This window comes from Eschscholzia californica, unplaced genomic scaffold (genome assembly GCF_041429995.1).
Source record: "Eschscholzia californica isolate CP2 unplaced genomic scaffold, dmEscCali1.0.p SCAF_4, whole genome shotgun sequence".
Taxonomy (NCBI): Eukaryota; Viridiplantae; Streptophyta; class Magnoliopsida; order Ranunculales; family Papaveraceae; genus Eschscholzia; species Eschscholzia californica.
This window is the reverse complement of record NW_028238461.1, coordinates 25,310,381-25,328,437: the sequence shown is the minus strand read 5'-3', so window position 1 is coordinate 25,328,437 and position 18,057 is coordinate 25,310,381. Positions and strand designations below refer to the sequence as shown.

General features: G+C 36.4%; 1 protein-coding gene across 1 annotated transcript; it reads right to left on the bottom strand.

Annotated features, from left to right (window-relative positions):
- Positions 1-11,093: 11,093 nt before the first annotated feature.
- Positions 11,094-17,848, bottom strand: LOC147543852 (1-aminocyclopropane-1-carboxylate oxidase 1-like). Its single transcript, XM_086638402.1, has 3 exons — positions 17,125-17,848; positions 11,613-12,009; positions 11,094-11,503 (listed from the first exon to the last, which is right to left on the bottom strand). The coding sequence occupies exons 1-3, from the start codon at positions 17,676-17,678 to the stop codon at positions 11,282-11,284; spliced, it is 1,173 nt and encodes a 390-aa protein (XP_086494528.1). The 5' UTR covers positions 17,679-17,848; the 3' UTR covers positions 11,094-11,281.
- Positions 17,849-18,057: the final 209 nt, after the last annotated feature.

The following is an 18,057-nucleotide window of genomic DNA, read 5'->3' as shown; positions in this document are numbered from 1 at the left end:
AAACAAGAAGTTCTCGAGCTCCTTGCCATCTCTGGCTCCTCCATAGGATCTTGGATCGGGTACTCGTACTCGAGGAGGATGCGCCTCTGCTGCTCCGGCTCGATCTTGGGTACCTACAATCCGCATCAATACATTCACCTGTGCTCGCAACTCGTCGATTATGCTACCTTGCTCTTCTCGAAGGTCGCTTATTTGCACTTGCACATCCTCCAGGGATGCTCCCATAGCTTCGACCGTCATATCCACACCATTGTGGCGACCTTCCAATCCGTCTAGCTTCTCTGCGAGCAACGGGACACCTACTATCACTTCTTCCAAGCGCGCGACCCGTTCCTCCAATGCATCCAATCGTTCTTTCGTAGTTCTTGGAGCTGCCATCCTATGCTCTGATACCAATTGTCACGGCCTTTTCTCTCTTGATAGGCGTCGTGCGGCACTTGTGCGCGCTAATATTCCAAACAACCAACGATAGCTACAAAAGAAGGCAACAAGATATTATTGATAGATAATGAGAGCTTACAAGGAAAGACAAGCATATGACTAAAGAAGCTTCCTAAAGGCTAGGGAAGCTTATGGCTCTTCGGTTGCCCACTATTTGGAAGGTAGGGGTCTTCCACTCAAAGTTTACCATCCACTCCCCTACATAGTGCAAAATATATGTTTCACCTATCCTCACAAGGAAACATCAATGCTTTCAACCAAGCATACTCCTTTGTTGGAAATAAAGACATCTACGTCCCCGTGCCAAGGGAAGCTATCTAAGGAAGCTACCTATATACAAGGCACCTTACTATGCACGCTCAAGACATATGCCGGCCTAGCGCAAGGCATATGCTACACTTATTACAATGCATAAAAGTAAAAGACATGTCCCTTGGCAATACCAACACGGCTTGACAAAAAGGACATGACACTGGGAAGGTTACACTTGTTACTGTTTCCCTTTAATCCTCAATTAATTGTTTGTCCTCCCACTTGTGACCCTTGCTACCTGTTCAATTAGCACATGGGCCTTAGGTAAATTTAGGTTGAAGTAGTCTGTTTTCAAGATTGATTTCATCTGCTAATTATAAACACTAAATAAAATAAACCTAGTTTAGATAAGCTTTAATGTCTTTAAGATAGACTTTAATTAATGGTATTTATATACTTTTTGAGAGTCAAGTGTCAATTATCTAGTGCATATACATACTCAATCTTTATGTTGTTCTCCAAAGTTGTATCTTCGTGATGCAATCAATGTCATATAACGAAAATCTACATTATGCAAAACATCAAAAACATTTTTCACTTTATTGAAAAATTATGTTAACTGCAAATAGATTTATTTTGCGTACCAAGATTAGTACATCTTCTTCTAAAAAAAATAATAATAATTAGTACGTCTTATAAAAGGTCATATATATGTGGACACAATTATTTAGGTTATAATCTTCTTTGTAAATTTCAAATCGTCTAAACAACCCAAACTTGTATAAATGTTTTGGTGTATTAATGTATTATATGTTCTCGAGAAGATGCTATATTAATTTCTGAGTCAACCTCTGTGTAAGAATTTGAAAGAATCAAATTTTCTTTTTTCTTTTTGAACACTTCATTTTTTGGCATTTTTCCATCTCAAGTTAAATTAGACAATCTTTCATCAAAGAGAAAAAGTTAAATTAGACAAAACAAATCACATTTGGCACGTAAAAGTTTGTATTTTTTTATTAATAAAATAGTGTAGAATTGTTTCCATAGTTTCGTATAATTAGACCAGTTGTACTTTAATTTAAAAAAATTATTATATTAGTTTACTTAACCAGAAATATCAAACACTTTGATGTAGAAATCTTGCTTTTTTTATTTTTCTGCCTCAACTTTAAGTTGCAGTTTGATTGGACTTGGGTTAAACCAAACTTTAACATTTGATCATGATCTTGAATGGCTTTTAATAATGTTTTGAAATGTTTAAGCAAAATGTTCTTTAGGTAGGGTTTAGTACTCCTTTTGCTTTACATTTTTAAAAAGATGAGAGTCCCTTGTGAGTAATTATAATCTGACTCCTCAAAAATAAATTGTCATAAATTACATCAACGGTGTAACTTAACTACTGTTAGAACGACAAACTATGGTTATAATCGTTGTTCCCCCAAACAACGAAATATGTATGTTTTCCTTTCTATTGATGGTGTGCCAAAAATTACTCCATGATGACAATTTTGAGTTTTCTTCTCGACTTCCTGTTAATATATTCACAAATCTTCGGAGTTTACTTTTATGTATCTAAAGACTTGGGGTTAAAAAATGTGGGGGTGTTGAAAGATATAATGTGGAGGTGCCCAAAGACTCGGCCTAAGATATCAGATTCTTTGTGGTGCTTCTAAGACCTCTAGTGAGCCTGGCTTTCTAATTACTACCTTGCTCATAGGGAAATACCACATGCACACAATACATTTCTTATATGCACACATCTAAGGTTTTTTGTCCAAGTTAAAAGATCTACATAGAGCAAAAATGGTTTGTATAAAATTTGGGAAGTTGCAAAGCCATGACGAGATTTTGTGGCACAGAGGGTTAGACAACATGTGAAATAATGTTGGGAAATGTTAAATGCACTCACCATTTTTGTTATATGCACTCACATATCCTTTGATGTTGAACAAGAAATACCTTTAATGTGAGTGTATATAACAAAAATGGTGAGTGCATTTAAATTTTCCCAATAATGTTTGGGGAAGTTTGAAAGGCGCCCCTGTAAGTACTAAAGGCGCCTCCATCAAGGCATATTGAGAGGGAAGGAGTCGCATTTAACATCGATGAGGGCACCTTTAAAACTTGGAATAACATCCTCCCCCATTTCTCCGGCGCAAAGAACTCCCTGTGACCCACAATTTTTGGTCGATAACCACCACTAGCACCTTCCCGAATTTCCCTAACTCTTTCCCTCTGACGACCCCCACCATTTGCATTAACCTTTCTCCATATTTTTCGCAAAACATCATCTCTCTCTTCTTTTCTCTTTCTCTGATTGTTGCGGAAAACTCTGAAAAAGCTTTGGATATATGTGCAAAACTAAGAAACCCATAAACTCACAAAGAGTAAAAAGACACTGAAATTTTATGGAAAAACTGAATCAATTAAACATGTATGAGATCCCCTTTATATAACATTAGGCTTTACTAAACCTAATCAAATTCCAATTACCAACTTCTAAATAAATAAATTACAGAATCTCAAGAAATTAAATAAAAAATTACTTAACAAAAACTTCCTATAGGAAAACTTACTGTAATGGTAAATAACTACTAAAAATCCGTTTTAAACACCTAAAAGATGGAAATTGATCACCCAAACTAAATTTGACCAAAATTTCGTCCAATTCCGACATCCATAGCTCTGATCTTGGCACTTTCCGTCGTTGGTCATTACTTTTAACCACATGGATTTCTTCTATGAATTTTTTGGCTAATTCCTTTACATTACCGGGATGCCGGAAAGTAGTATTTCAGGTGAAAGATTTGAGATGAGAGGGGCTACGCAAAAAGGACATTCGCAGCTCAAGTCAATGTTGTAGGTGAAAGATTCAATTTAATGAGTTCGTGTAAGAATCGTCCCTTTTGGGGGAACTTGGTAAGCTTATATAGGGTTGACGGAAGAGATGATGTGGTATGCGGACACGGACACGGACGTGATGAAAGCCACGTGTTATGGTTGTTAGATGTGAAGGATATGATGCCTAAAGTCTGAAGGAATGGTATCCTTCCGAAGGAGTGTCCTTCGACCAAGGATGCAATGCGTGCAATTTGGCTATTAGGATCTTAATGAGCTTATTCGGAAGATCATTAGTCCGGTCCAATTAGGGATCGTAATGCTTAGCTAGAAGCCAACTACGATCGTCGAATCAAGAGTTGATTCGCGGCTAACATAGACCGGATCCTACAAGGGTTACACAACAGAGTAATGATTTGAACGGAGAGAATTGACTAGATGGATAATGGCAAATAAGTGGATTGGATCCGTTATTGGTAAGTCCTGAAAGATTCGGAGAAGTCCGAAGAGATAAACATGTCCGGGCCCAAAAGGGAGGCCCGGAATGGCTTTAGGAAGGCCGGCCATGTGATGGCCGGGCCAGGCAATAGGGCCGGCCATGTGATGGCCGGCTAGGCCCTAAGTGGGCCGGCCAAGGAAGCCCATAAAGGGCTATGTTGGCCGGCCACTTAAAGAGACCCAATGGAGGGTAGTTTGGGTGTTGCCTAATAATTAGGTTTATGGAATCCTAGTTTGAGTCTAATACCTCTTCTAGGGATTTCTATATATACCTAATTATACAACCTAAAGAGAGAGGCAATTCAGAGATAGAATTGTGTGTGTCTGAAAGAGTTTCAGAATATACATCTCAGAGAGAGAGAGAGAGGAGTTTTCTCAAGTATCTAGTCAAGAAGAAGGAGTTCTTCATCTCAACCTTCAAGAAGGTCCTAGCTGACTGAAAGGAGGGAGTTCAAGTCATTATTCGGTGTCTCAAGTAGAGGAGCCACACTTGGAGCTCTTATCTTCCGAATACTGATCGGAATTTAGTTCGTGGGAAAGCGATTAAGAGGTAATCATCTTTCCAATCTAGTTCATTGGTATGTTCATGTATAGATCCTGGAAATAGTGTTAAACATATGATGTTTGAGATTCCGCTACCAACACTAGTCAATTAGGTGTATGAGATACACTAGGTTATTCCCCTACAAGATGATATTATCTTATTCGGTGTGTATCTTCAAACACTGACAAATCCTCTGACATAAGGCTCATGTACGAAAATTAAATCTTTCCGTTGTCTCTCCCTCTATGTCGCTGTCGTTTCCTTCGGGCATGGCAGAGCTCCAGGTAACGAGCTAACTTCTGCAAACTTCTTTTCTTCGTTTATTTGATGGGGTCAGGTGCAGAGATGACTCAGATCCATGTCTTCTCTTGCCTCGTGGAAAAGCAGAGCTAAAGGTACAATGAAGTTAACTTTCCTTGATCTCCTCACTCTATTTCCAGACTCAAGCAAGGCTGAAGCAAGGCTCAAGAGAAGAGTTGACTCGGATGCACCTCTTTGCTTGCCTTTAGTCTAGCGCAACGTTCAAGGTGCCAAGAGATTCATGCTGACCTCTTCACAATGACATGCACGTTAGGTAAATTTACAATTTGTTAAATTCTTGACTACTCAACGATGACCAGTACTTGACTCAGCACAACCCCCCCCCCCCCCCCCCCCCCCCACCCCCACCCCACAATGCCACTTTTTAACTGAAAGAAGAGAAGTTGAGGAGTATCAGAGCTTCAGGGGTTCATTACAACTTGTCTGTGTGAGTCACATAATCGCATGGTACAAGGAAGGCATTAGTTTTTCCAAGGTAAAATATGTACCTTGGGAAGAGCAGTGGGCTATGCTCTGCCTTAACGTCTAGTTCCTTTTTCTCACACCTAAGTTGTTGGATAAGAATCGTCATGGGTCAGAGTTGTCTTAGTCATTTTCTCTGATACCTCTGTTGTCGTAATCCGACCTCTTGGGGCATATATTAACTTTAAAAACTGCCTAACTTTCCCAAAATCGTCTCGATAACCCATTAATCTTTTTAATCCCATGACTTTCTGCCGCCCGTCATCGTATCCGGTGTTGATATGACAACATATATCCATACTCATCATGACAACAAATCTTTTATTTTCTTATTAATATCACTCATATCTCTTCTTTCTTTTCCTATAAGCGCGTCTGAGATCGTCTTTCTAATCTATTCTCTGAGTTTTTTATGTTTTATGTCCAACGTTCCCCCTACCATACTCTGTGTTGGCTTTGGGAAGAACTTTTGTTCCTTCTTTGATTTCGTATTATAATTTTTTCTCATCTGCTCATCGTGGTCAACTTACTTCTTGCCCCTCGTGAAAGATCTCAACGTGTATCTCTTAGATTTAGGTACCACGTCTTAATTATCCGTACTATGATAGTCCGAAGTATTTTCGTCTTATTATTTTAGGCCACCACCGTTGATCTAACTAATTTTTAACGAGGGCCCTCTGTCCCAGTTCCTTCGTCATCGTCCTTGTCGGTTGAATTTCCGCTCACCAAATCTTCGTCTTTAGACGATTCTTTGTTGATCTTTATTCATAACCCTTCAGGCCCTATCATTAACTCCATTGTTCTTCAAAGAACGGTTTTGTTCGTATCTTCATCGTTTCTCTGCGGCCTTGTTGTGTAATAATGGGTTGTTACTTTACAAAGTGAACCTAATGTCGTGGTCATTATTATGACCTTTATTATGAACTATAAGTTAGATCTCAAACTAGAGCCTAGTTTTTAGGTCTTCAATCAACTATTTTTGCGTGTTATTAGATGTTATGCTCATTAGTGTATAGTCGGGTAACATGAACTCATTTTCCCTGTTTTTTCTTCTTTCATTCATCGTTTTTGGTCTGTCTATGTGTATGTGCAACGGAAACTCCCTAGGTGTATAGGAAAACGAAAGCTAAGATGGTTGATGGGGAGCCTTTTCCAACAGGCGAAAAAACGAAACTTGCTTTGAAGTCAACTAGTATACCTGTTTAGTGTCCTGCTAGCTCTGTTGCTTCTAATCGTTCAAACCATGCTGCTATCTCGTCTGATTATCATGCCGAAACCCTCTCACTAATCGTGACTATGCTCCCTAGAGATCCATCTGGCAACCTCTCCTTAATCTTCCAAGGTTGACCTCAAGATTACTGCTGCTTTTGCGGATAATCCTCCATGTGATCAACTCGTTATCCACAAATTACCAGTTCTTCCCTTCCAAATAAGAAGTTATTGGCTAAGTCTATAAGGAATCTATTTCCCATCAACCAGAAACACTTACTGGGAAAGAGAATTCGGAGCAAACATCGAAAAACTGTTCACTCGAGGACTACAATAGAATAAAGAGAAGTTGATAGAGAAATATTTGAGAGAATCTCTCGATACATTGATTTTTGTTGTTCATTCTGTTCCTGTAACTGTAAGTCTTGCAACTCTGTTTGACTTTTGCTTCTCTAAAGACTCAGTCATATAACATGGAAGAAATATCTTTTGTGAAGGCTCAAATTGCGGCTTCTGAAGAAAAATTGGCAAAGCTTGTTGTATTTCTGATTTCTACTCAAAAAGAATTTGAAGCAGAGAAGCTGGAGAAATAGCAGTTGAGCAAAGATTTGATTGTTAAACAAGCTAAGGTTGAGGTTTGGACAGACACCATTTTAAGGTTGTGAAGTGATTTTATGCCTTTCTATCATCAACTGTTGATCTTCAGCCCAAAATATCCTCTTCTGAGGTTGGCTTGGCTCAATAAATTTGAGAGATTGTGCTCGGGTTTGAGGAACATTTGGCAGAGTAGAGACGTAAGGAAAGCTCATTGTAACATGATCTGGATGTTAGGAATAAAAAAATTATAGCTAGTAGCACTGAGAAGTAAGAGCTAGATAAAGAAATGTTGAGGTTGAGGGGAAACTTTTTGAAACAAAAGTTACAACCGAAGGCAGAATCGGTAAAGAAGTTCAAGTATTCCAAATTAGTGGATCAACTCAAAGTTAAACTCGACATCAAAGAATCTGAAATATTTGAGTCTAAAGAAGATGAAAGTTGAAGGAGGTAGAGTCTGGTGGAGATGAAGACTCTAATCTTTCTTTTTATGACTTTCTTTTAGCACAACTTCCCTTTGATTTGTAGGATTGATCAGTTCAATAGACAAAACTTGTTTTTGTTTAATTTCTCCATTTTGTTTTCTTCCCTTAGAAATTATTTTGTTTGTCCAACACTTAAGAAAATAATCGCTAAAGCATTCTCTAATTTAGCAGACCTACCGATTTCATCTTGCGTTGTTATCTTGATTTCTGCATCAGTTAGTTAAAGGTTTGTCTTGGGATTTCATTATTACCGTTAATGAGTCGCACTTCCCCAATATCGTATTTATGGTGTTTTTAATCACTGTTTTGCTATAACCATTTGAGCTTACCTGGGAGGAACTCCAAATATCTGAATAGATGCAATTGTTAGTTCGTTTCCTAATATGAACTGATGTACAAAATCTCACCCGACATTATTTCTTAAAGATGCAACGTTTACAGTACTTTAGTTTTCCAACTTTTTGTCTAGAGAGTAATCGTTGTCTATTGATGATATCTACTGTTCCAGTATTCGTGTTACTCTGTACACGTAAAGACCACTCTTCTTTAACCCCCTTCATAACTATAAGACTGTCCCTTGAAATCATATGAATACCCTCTTCACCAGTAAACTTACAACCATTGTCATCCAATGTTCCCAAAGAGATTAGATTTCTCTTTAAATATAGAACATGTCTGATATCGGTTATGGTCCTCACAACACCATCGTGAATCTTGATCTGAATTGTACCAATTCTAACAACCTAACAAGGAGCATCATTTATCATTATCACCTTACTGCCATTAATATGCTTGTAAGTGGAAAACTGGTTTCTATGAGGAAATGCATAATGTGCAACCAACATCCAAAATCCACAGGACTTACAAATAACAGGCATTGATAGCCATAACTGTAGCTTCATCACACTCCTCAATGTTTCTAAGGGCGGTACCATCATGGATTTCATATTCGTCGACGATTGCTGCATCCGCTGGTTTCGTTCCTTTATTTCTGAGGTCTATATAATTCTTCTTAAAGTGTCCCTCTTCCTTACACTTATGGTACATGTACTTCCTATGTTTAGATTTAGACATAGAACGACCTTCTCATCTCCTAGATGCTATGTCCTTCCCCTTACAACTAATCCATGTCCTGGTGTGTGTTTTTTTATTGATCTCCATCATAACTCCTTGGCGTTCAGCGCTACTTTAACATCCGCCGATGGTGTAGTTGTTTCACCAGGTATAACAGAATCAATAGAGTTTTTATATGATGGTGGCATAGATGCCAACAATAGTACTGCTTTATCTTCATCTTCAAATTGGACAATAATATTTCTCCATCTAAGAATAGTCAGTTATTCTCATCCATATGGTCTTTCAGCGAACCCATTTCTTGCATATGTAAACTAAATAGTTTATTCTTCTGATACAAATGATTAATGAGGAATTTTGTCATATATCTTGCCTCAAACTTACTCCATAGTCAATCGGGATTCCGTCGCAACTTTCGCAAAACCTTATTGCTCAAACACAACCTAATTTTTCCATGAGATCTTCATTCCCTTCTTCTGTTAACGATCCAACGAGTGCACCGGTCTCGTTCAACATTTTTAGCAAACCCTGTTGAATTAATAACCAGACTCTAATACCTGTTTTTTATGACGAAATTGTTGTGGCAAAATCAAGTATTCAAGAAATGAAATAAATAAAGTAAACTATGATACAAAACGTAAACAGATTTACGTTGTTCGGTTTGTTAATCCTACTCCGCAACAAACAACGACATGATGATTTCGACTATGATAAGAATAACAAGTTATATTCGTGAAAGGAAAAATAAGATATAGCTAGAATTTTTGTTTATATGGCTACAGGAAATCCTAATCTCACCGACCAGCCGCCTCACAAACTCTCTCTTTCCAATTCCCAAAATATACATGGATACCCTTTACATTGATGACTGCTTTGACATAAGCCTTACCTCGTTACCAGCATTGCTTCAAAGATCAACCGTCCTAAATAGGTCTAAAATTTTGTGTTAAGGCTGCTTTCAACACTTTTTAACAAGAGTTTTTACTTTAACCGGAGGCTGCAGTCTTGAATACAGGAGTTTTACTCTAACCCTTAGAGTTTTGCACAAACTGGGAGCTCTGCTCCAACTCTAATACTTCTAGGTTGGGAGCCTTAATTTCAATTTTATCAATATTGCTTGGAAAAGTCGTAGAATAATCAAGCGTTCCCTTAATCTTTTTTATGCATGCCTTTTCTTAGCAGAGTAACGTTAATACGTTTGCTGTACTTCTGTTATGGCTCCACCTATGTATGTGGCCTTTACTTTTGAGGTTCCAATATGAATTTGTATTGTTATGTCTTCTAATACAGTATGTTCGACCACTTGTGCAATATTTCTTCAACAGAGTCATAGGTCAGCTCCGTCGTGTCAGCTCTATCAGACATTTCTTGGTCTGTTATATCTTCCTCTTCTTATTTCTTGTTTTCTAAGCTCCATTCAACTTCAACCATTTGACTCTCTCTCGATTCTTTGATCTCTGCGAGATGCCTTTATCTAATTCTGTCATGGTCACGATTAGGATTTCTTAGTTGAAATCATATAGCATTCTTGAGTTATTCGTTGATTTACTCAAATCATTCCTATGAGGCATGTGGTCAGAATTGGATACTTTAACATCAAGTGCAGTATAGAGATTATGGATCTTGTTGATTGGAGAAAGCACCTTCCCAGGATGACAATGTAGGCTAGGGGAATATCCACGACTATACCCTCCAACATGACCTCTCTCTTTTAAGCAACTCTTGAAGAAAGCGCCTTCCCGGGATGATGTAGTCTATAGTAATATTGCTGCAGCCTCAATTTTTCTCAACAATTTATTAAGCAATAGTCTGTGAACTTTTACAAATGAGAGGACATAGCTTATGTATATTATTTGAATAATGACTTCCCGTCATTAACACAGGGATATGTTAGACACGTCTCTTTAATTGAGATTAATGGTGGCCCACATTCGTATATTCCCTCTGGGAGATAGTTTAACCAGTTGCCAATTTGAATTTGGTAGACCTCATATTTGGGGTGATGGTTACCCTATAATAAGGGAATCAGATTTAAGGGACAAAGTTGGTTATAGTAACCAACTCACTACACCCATTTTCGATGAAACAGAATGTGGAGTAGTTATATTAACTGAAGGTCCGTAACCCCTCCAATATATAATGCTTGTGTCTCACCGTCAAGACATGACAATAACTTACGGAGAGGATTGAGATTAGAAGATTTTCAGTACTTAGTATTTATCTTTCTATTGTAGTTTATCGACTTAATCAACGATGGCTGAAGGTATGTAACTTCTGAATCTATTTAGAATTTAATTTTCTAACAGGATGTTGCAATAATGATCTTTTTACCAAACATGAAAAGCAAATATTGGACAATCCCCATAACTTTTCGCTACATCCAAATTTAGAATATATTATGGTCAAGCATATAACGAAGTTGAGAGTACACCGCATTCAATGTATATAATACTTTAGTACACTCAAAGTATAAAAAATACTTTCAGAAATAAATCATTTCTTACTTTATTAAGTAAAAAAAGAAAATATAAAAACAAAAAACAAAAAAAAGGAGCAAAAACTTTCAACAAATGTAGAGTAAGAAGTTGCAGATAAGTGTAAAGAAGATAGCAAGAAAGACTTGTTGTCCAAGAGTAATTGTTTTCACTTCTATTGTTTGGAGGTTTTGTTCGTTGAAGATAGTTGGAGGGGGAGAATAAAGGAAAGCCAATGATATGTTATTTTTAGCTTCTGCTTGGAAAATTGGCCTTCCAAACACATGTTTGTATCGTCCACAACTCCTTGCCTGAAATGAAAACCAAGAAAAGTTATCAAGTTTTTCACTTTCATTTCATTGTTTGAAGAAATGATTCTATTTCATCACCAAGAAAAATGAAAAAGAACTTGAATTGTACCTGTATTTGATCACCAATGGTGACAATGATGGCATCTATTTTAGGAACAAAAGAAATCCAACCTTTCTTGGAGTAAAGATGAAACTGTGAAGACTCGTCACATATATGAACACAGAGTGCATGAGAATGATCATGACCTTTAACCAGCATTCTAATAATGTCTGATCTGAGCTGAGAAATGTCGTATAATTGCATAGTGTCGGTTGCTGAGATTTTGTTTCGAGAATGCTTGTTTATACAACAAACTAACCCATATTTGTCTTCTTTCTCTTGTTCTTCTTGTCTGAAAGTTATGTTAGCTTCATTTGGTTTCCTGATAATGGTGTTTGTTGATATCACCTCTAGAATTTTGATGGCAACTTTCTCTATCTCTTCTGAAAAAATTTCCATATTTTTGCTGAAATGAGGAAGAAATTGTTGAGTTAAATTACATTGTTATATATATGTACATGTGTGTGTATGTGTGTGTGTGTAGATACTACATGCTGAAACAGTTTACTTGATTGAGCATGACTATATCTGTATCGACATTTATCTCTGATTGGTCATTAAAATAGATCATTTATTTATAAATTAAGTTAATGTCTTTGGTTAGGTTAATGGGATTAATTTGAATTTTTGATTTTTATAAATATATAACATAATTATTTACAATAGAAAGTAGTAGTCAAATATTGACTAATTATCAATCTTGTTATTGCTATGTTCAAACCTTAATGTAATAGGGGTCAGTGTTCTAAATAAACCTTATTTCAATAAGGTTAGTGTGAGAATAAACTCACATGAGAAAATGGTACCCTACGACCAAAGAATATAATATCTAAGCTCTCTCAAGTCATTGCCAGTTCATTCTGATTGGCACAAAATTAAGAGCAATGTTAAAAGGTTACAAATCAAAGCCTACCTCAGAGCTAAACAAAATCAACAATCTTCATTTTCTGGTCAACTATTTTTCTCTCTTGATGGACTTTTTCACCCTCTTGATGGACGATTTATTCCAACTTAAATCTGGAGTGGGGTCTATCTTTTTTGTCGAAATGCTAAGTTGGAGGAAACATGGAGGTGTATTGTGAATGATGCCAGAGGAAATGTTTTTCATGAACTTGATAATGATGAAGGAAATGATATTGGTAGGTTAAATACATCTTCATCAAGTGCCCCTACTTCACCAAATATGTCGTCAAGAAGTTCATCAATTTAGGAAGATACTGCATCTTCAACCCCATCAAATTTTGTACCAGTACTGGAGCAATCTCAACAAATCTAATGTTGACCTTAAATCCTCACCTCGACCTCTAGAGACCAATTTGGAAGGATGATGATGATTCACTTGTGTATTTAGATTTATATGTAGTGATTAAAGATCCTAAATGGCAAGTAACATGAATGACGAAATTATAGCTATAGAAAAAAAAAACAAACATGGGAGCGCACTTATCTATGGTTACGAATAAAACGGTGTGAGGTGGGTGTACAAGACTAATGCAAATGGTATTGTCGACAAACAAAAATTAAGGTTAGTCGCCAAATGGTACTCACGAGAACGAGGTATTGATTATGAAGAATTTTTTTGAGCCAGTTGCAAGGCACGATACTATCAGAATGATCATTGCTTTAGCTGCATAAAATTCATGGCCTATATTCAACAAGATGTTAAATCGACATTTTTAAATAGTGAATACAAGAGACTGTACATGTTGATCAACTTCTTGGTTAATTAAGAAAGAATTGTGAAATACCGACTGCGAAAGGCCTTATACGGACTAAAACAAGCTCCACGAGCTTGATATAGTCGTATTGAGGCATATTTCGTGGAGATCAAATGTCCATATGAACCTACGATCTTTATACAATCTAAATCAGATGGGAAGTTTTTCATCGTGTGTTTATACGTGGATGATTTAGTCTAAACCGACAATGATTTTACAATGTATAGAGATTTCAAACAATTAATGATGCCAGAGTTTGAAATGTCAGATCTTGGCATGATGCATTCTTGCGCATGAGGTGAAACAATGTGATGAAGGTACGGTTATATCTCAAAAGAAATATGCTAATGAGATTTGAACCAAATTTCAAATGCAGTATTGCAATTTTGTTCGTACACCTACAGAAGTTGTGACCAAGTTAGGTGTCGTTTGGCAACCAAAAATATAAATAATTATTCTTGTAGTAGAAGTACTTTTACTTCAAAAAAGTAAAAAATTATCAAAATTATATTTGACAAAAATATTACTTATAAGTAAAAAGTCAAAAACTTAGTTTAATAATGCAATTTACTTTTTTAGTTTTATTTTTCTTTTACTCATAGGGATATTTGATTTTAGTTGAATTTATTTATGATTTCCACGATTACTCTTGTGTAAGAAATTAGTGGTGATATTGGTGGTGGTGATGGTGGTAGTGGCAGTGACTTGAAAGTATAGTTGGGGCTTTAGTGGTGGTGGCGAAGGTATGGTGGTTGTGGTGGATAAGGAATGTGAGTGGCATTGATAGAGGTATGATGGTGATGGTAGTATAGTAATGGTGGTGGATAAGGTATGTAGGTAGTAGTTAGGGAGGTATGGTGGACAACGTATGGGGGTGGCAAGGGTGGAGGTATGGTGGTGGTGAAGGTACGGTAGTTGTGGAGGTACGGAGGTGGTTGTAGTTGAGGTGTGGTGGTGTATGATGGTCGTGTTAGTGATAGAGTTATGGTGGTGGTGGTGGTGGTGGTGGTGGAGGTACGAAAGTTGTGGTTAAGGTGTGTGGTGGTGGTTGAGGTTTGTTGGTGCAATGGTTGTTGTTGTTGTGGTGGTGGTGGAGCGCAGATAGACAAACGAAAAAAATTCGTCTACTAAACTTTATGCATGTGTTGAACATAAGTTACTTTACTTTAAAGTCAAAAGAAAAAAATCTTAACTTAAAAAAAAGTCAAACTTTAGCTTAAATGAAGTACGTAATTTTGTGTTCCAAACTATCTTTTTTACTTTCTTACTTTTCTACTTAAATAAGCAAAAAATAACTTATTTTAACATTGTAAAAAAAAAGTAACTTTTCTACTTAACTAAGCAAAAAGGTCATTTGTTAAGATTCTGTTAGATTGTAATTTATTTTGGATATCATTGCACTCCAAGATTTCGATGGAGAAACAGTAGATGGGGCATAATTTAATCACTCAATCTCTTTGTTAGTCTCGGTATAAGGATCACATAAGTCAGATATCTGACTAATATTTCTTGCGTTTCTTGAAATACAGAACAATAATTTCCAAAATAAATTACAATCGAACAGAATCTTAACAAATGACTAGAATGAATAAAGGACAGAGGCGAGGGTTCGCTCTTTCCTTAAGACAATAGTCGCACTGTATTTCGAACTAACAACAATGTTTTGCCTCCTAGGATACAACTGTCTTACTTTTAGGTGACAAATATATGGACAACCAAATATAATATATGGACAAAATTTTTATATGGACAAATTAAGAAATTAGAAATCTTAAGTGGACAACAAATTTGTTGGGGACACTAATCTAATATATTTTGAATAATGCACCTTAAAAATTAGAGCTTTTAATTTAAGTCATTTTAATTGAAACCCTAGGTATCACCCGACCAAGGTATCACCTTGTTAGGGGAACATCAAGAAGAAGATCTTGAACTCCACCATCAACATTCTGTTAATGTTAAGAAAAAAGCACCATCTCTCAACTCTTTCAAAGGGCTCTCTATTGAAACCCTAATATCTCTCTATCCTTCTAGATTGTTGCAGCTTATAAGATTCACCACCAGAACTTGGAGATTTTTCTCTGTCTATGAACTTGAAAAGATACTATTTTATGATCTTTTTACTGAAATTTGATGAAACTAAAGCTACCCAACCACCAACTTTTATACCCAATACCATCAAAATCAATTTTTGTTAAGAAAAAGAAAGTTTCAACTCTTTTGTCCTCTGTTTTCTACCAAAAACGTCTTCTACCAAAAACGTCAGCAACACCCACCACCAACAACAACAAATTAAAAAAAAATGCAAAGAAATTTGGTAGTTTGTGATCTGGATTTGGTTTAAAGTTGTTGATTACAAAATTGATTTAGTTTGCAATTACCATAAAGTTACTTTGATAGTTTGATTCAATGTGATCATGGCGGAAGATGTGCAAGAAATAACAATGTTTGCTAATGTTTCTCTCTATAAAAATGAAGTAATTGGTAATAAGAAGGAGAAAGTGGGGAAGAACATCACTTAATTAGATTTTCAATTTTCAGTTTATTATATTATGATCCTTACATTAATAATTGTTTGAATATGTAAGTCCTTATAACTATGTCCCCCGATTACATAAAAGTCAAACAAGTCAAACATAACTAATTTGCACCGGGCTCGAAATTGTTTGTCCATATAAGATTTTTAGTTGTCCATATATTGGCCACCTACTTTTATGATCTATAGTCACACTGTATTTCGAACCAATAGTAATGCGACTTGACTCTCACGGTACAACTGTCTTATCTTTTTTATCTGAAGGTGTTTTCTGATTGAAATCGGTGAAACCTTGTAAGCAATATCTATTTGTCTTGATCTTTTTTCTCTGAATAGTTGTTACTTCGAAGTGTCTTTTTGAGTCTGAGTTATAAGATTTTGATAAACTAAGAACAGTCATATGGTTGTTGGATCAAGTTATCAACCATCACAATGACTAGTGAGTCCAATAGGCGTGCAAAGTGCAAAGTGGGCCTCTAAATCGCCCAACGCGCCATAAACGCCCATTCGCACACGCGCCCATGCAAATAACGCAAAACACTTATGCTTATAAGCCTTCACACTTTTGTTTTAGTACTAGAAGTGGGACTAATTAACTTTAACTAGCTCCCATGTTTCAAGTTATAACTCAAACTTCTAATGTTAATATCTCATTCATACGTGATATGTTTTATGCAAATCTCTAGTCGAAATTCAAGTCATTCACGACACGAATGCAACGATACATGTCTCAAGATGTTTCAACGAGTGGACACACTCAAATATGAAAAAAAAAAATTCTTCGCGTTTTTTGGTCAGATTCCAACACTATTCTGATGTGGTAGGATTCTCAACAACAACAAACATTTGGTGCTACTTAGAAACAATATAACTTGAAGAATAGAAAGCAAAAAACCTCAGCACTTAAACAACAAATTGAGACTATTAAGTGATAATAAAACCATCTAAGATGGTCTTATTGGAGTGAAGCATATAGTAAGAATATTCAGAAAAGAGAATAAATACTCTCTTTTGCTAAATTAAGAACAAGGGCAATTCACCATTAATAATGGTTGAGTGCAATTCACCATTAATAAAGAGCTCAGATAAATTGCATTGCTAGGTTTACGCAAGGGTACTATAATCAGTTCATTATTGCAATTCAGAAAAGAGAATAAATACTCTCTTTTGCTAAGTTAAGAACAAGGGCAATTCACCATTAATAATGGTTGAGTGCTTAAGAATATTCAGTTCAGACCACTAAATAAGAGATAGAAAGAGAAGTTACCTGAAATTTGAATATCCATCATCAACCCAAAATCCTTCCATTACCGACTCCAAACCTTCATTTTTACACCAAACAAACTCCTCACTTGTTTCTGTTTCATCGTCCCCGGAAAACTCCTCGAATCCGTACCCTTGCCCAGATAATCTAGACAAAACTAACTTATTCTCGGGCGAAATTTGAAAAACTCTTGAAGAACTATTCAAAACCGATTTGATCAAGCCACTTGAAATTCCATGATTAAGTAACTGGAAACAACCCATTGAAGATTCAAGTAAAACTTTGAAATTTTGGTTGATTTCAGTGGAAGAGATCAATGATTTGAAGTCGATTTCAGGAGGATTTTGAATTGAGATATCTTTAGTGAGGATTTTATCAGGTAAGACTAGATCAGGAACTTGAAGTGAATGTTCGAGAAATTCAGTGAGTATATCTTCGTTTATGAATGATGTTTTTCGATTTGATTCATTTCCGATTGGAGATGGTGGAGGTGCTCTGAATTCATGTAAGTCTATAGTTGGTAATCTTAGTATTTTTGGTGACATGGTAGTAGGCATGAGAAAGAAACAGAATCCAGAGAGAAAATAGAATTAGAGAGAAAGAGAGAGGGAGAGAAGTCAGAGGGACAAACCGAGCCTAGAGAGAAAACAGAATTACAGAGAGAAACAGAGCATACAGGAAGAGAACAAGAGAGAGAGAGAGAGAGAGAGAGAGAGAGAGAGAGAGAGAGAGAGAGAGAGAGAGAGAGAGAGAGAGAGAGAGAGAGAGAGAGAGAGAGAGAGAGAGAGAGAGAGAGAGAGAGAGAGAGAGAGAGAGAGAGAGAGAGAGAGAGAGAGAGAGAGAGAGAGAGAGAGAGAGAGAGAGAGAAGAGAATGTTTGAGAGAAATTCTTTGTGAATGGTTAAGGGTTAGAAAATAGAAAATAAAGGGGAAGGTT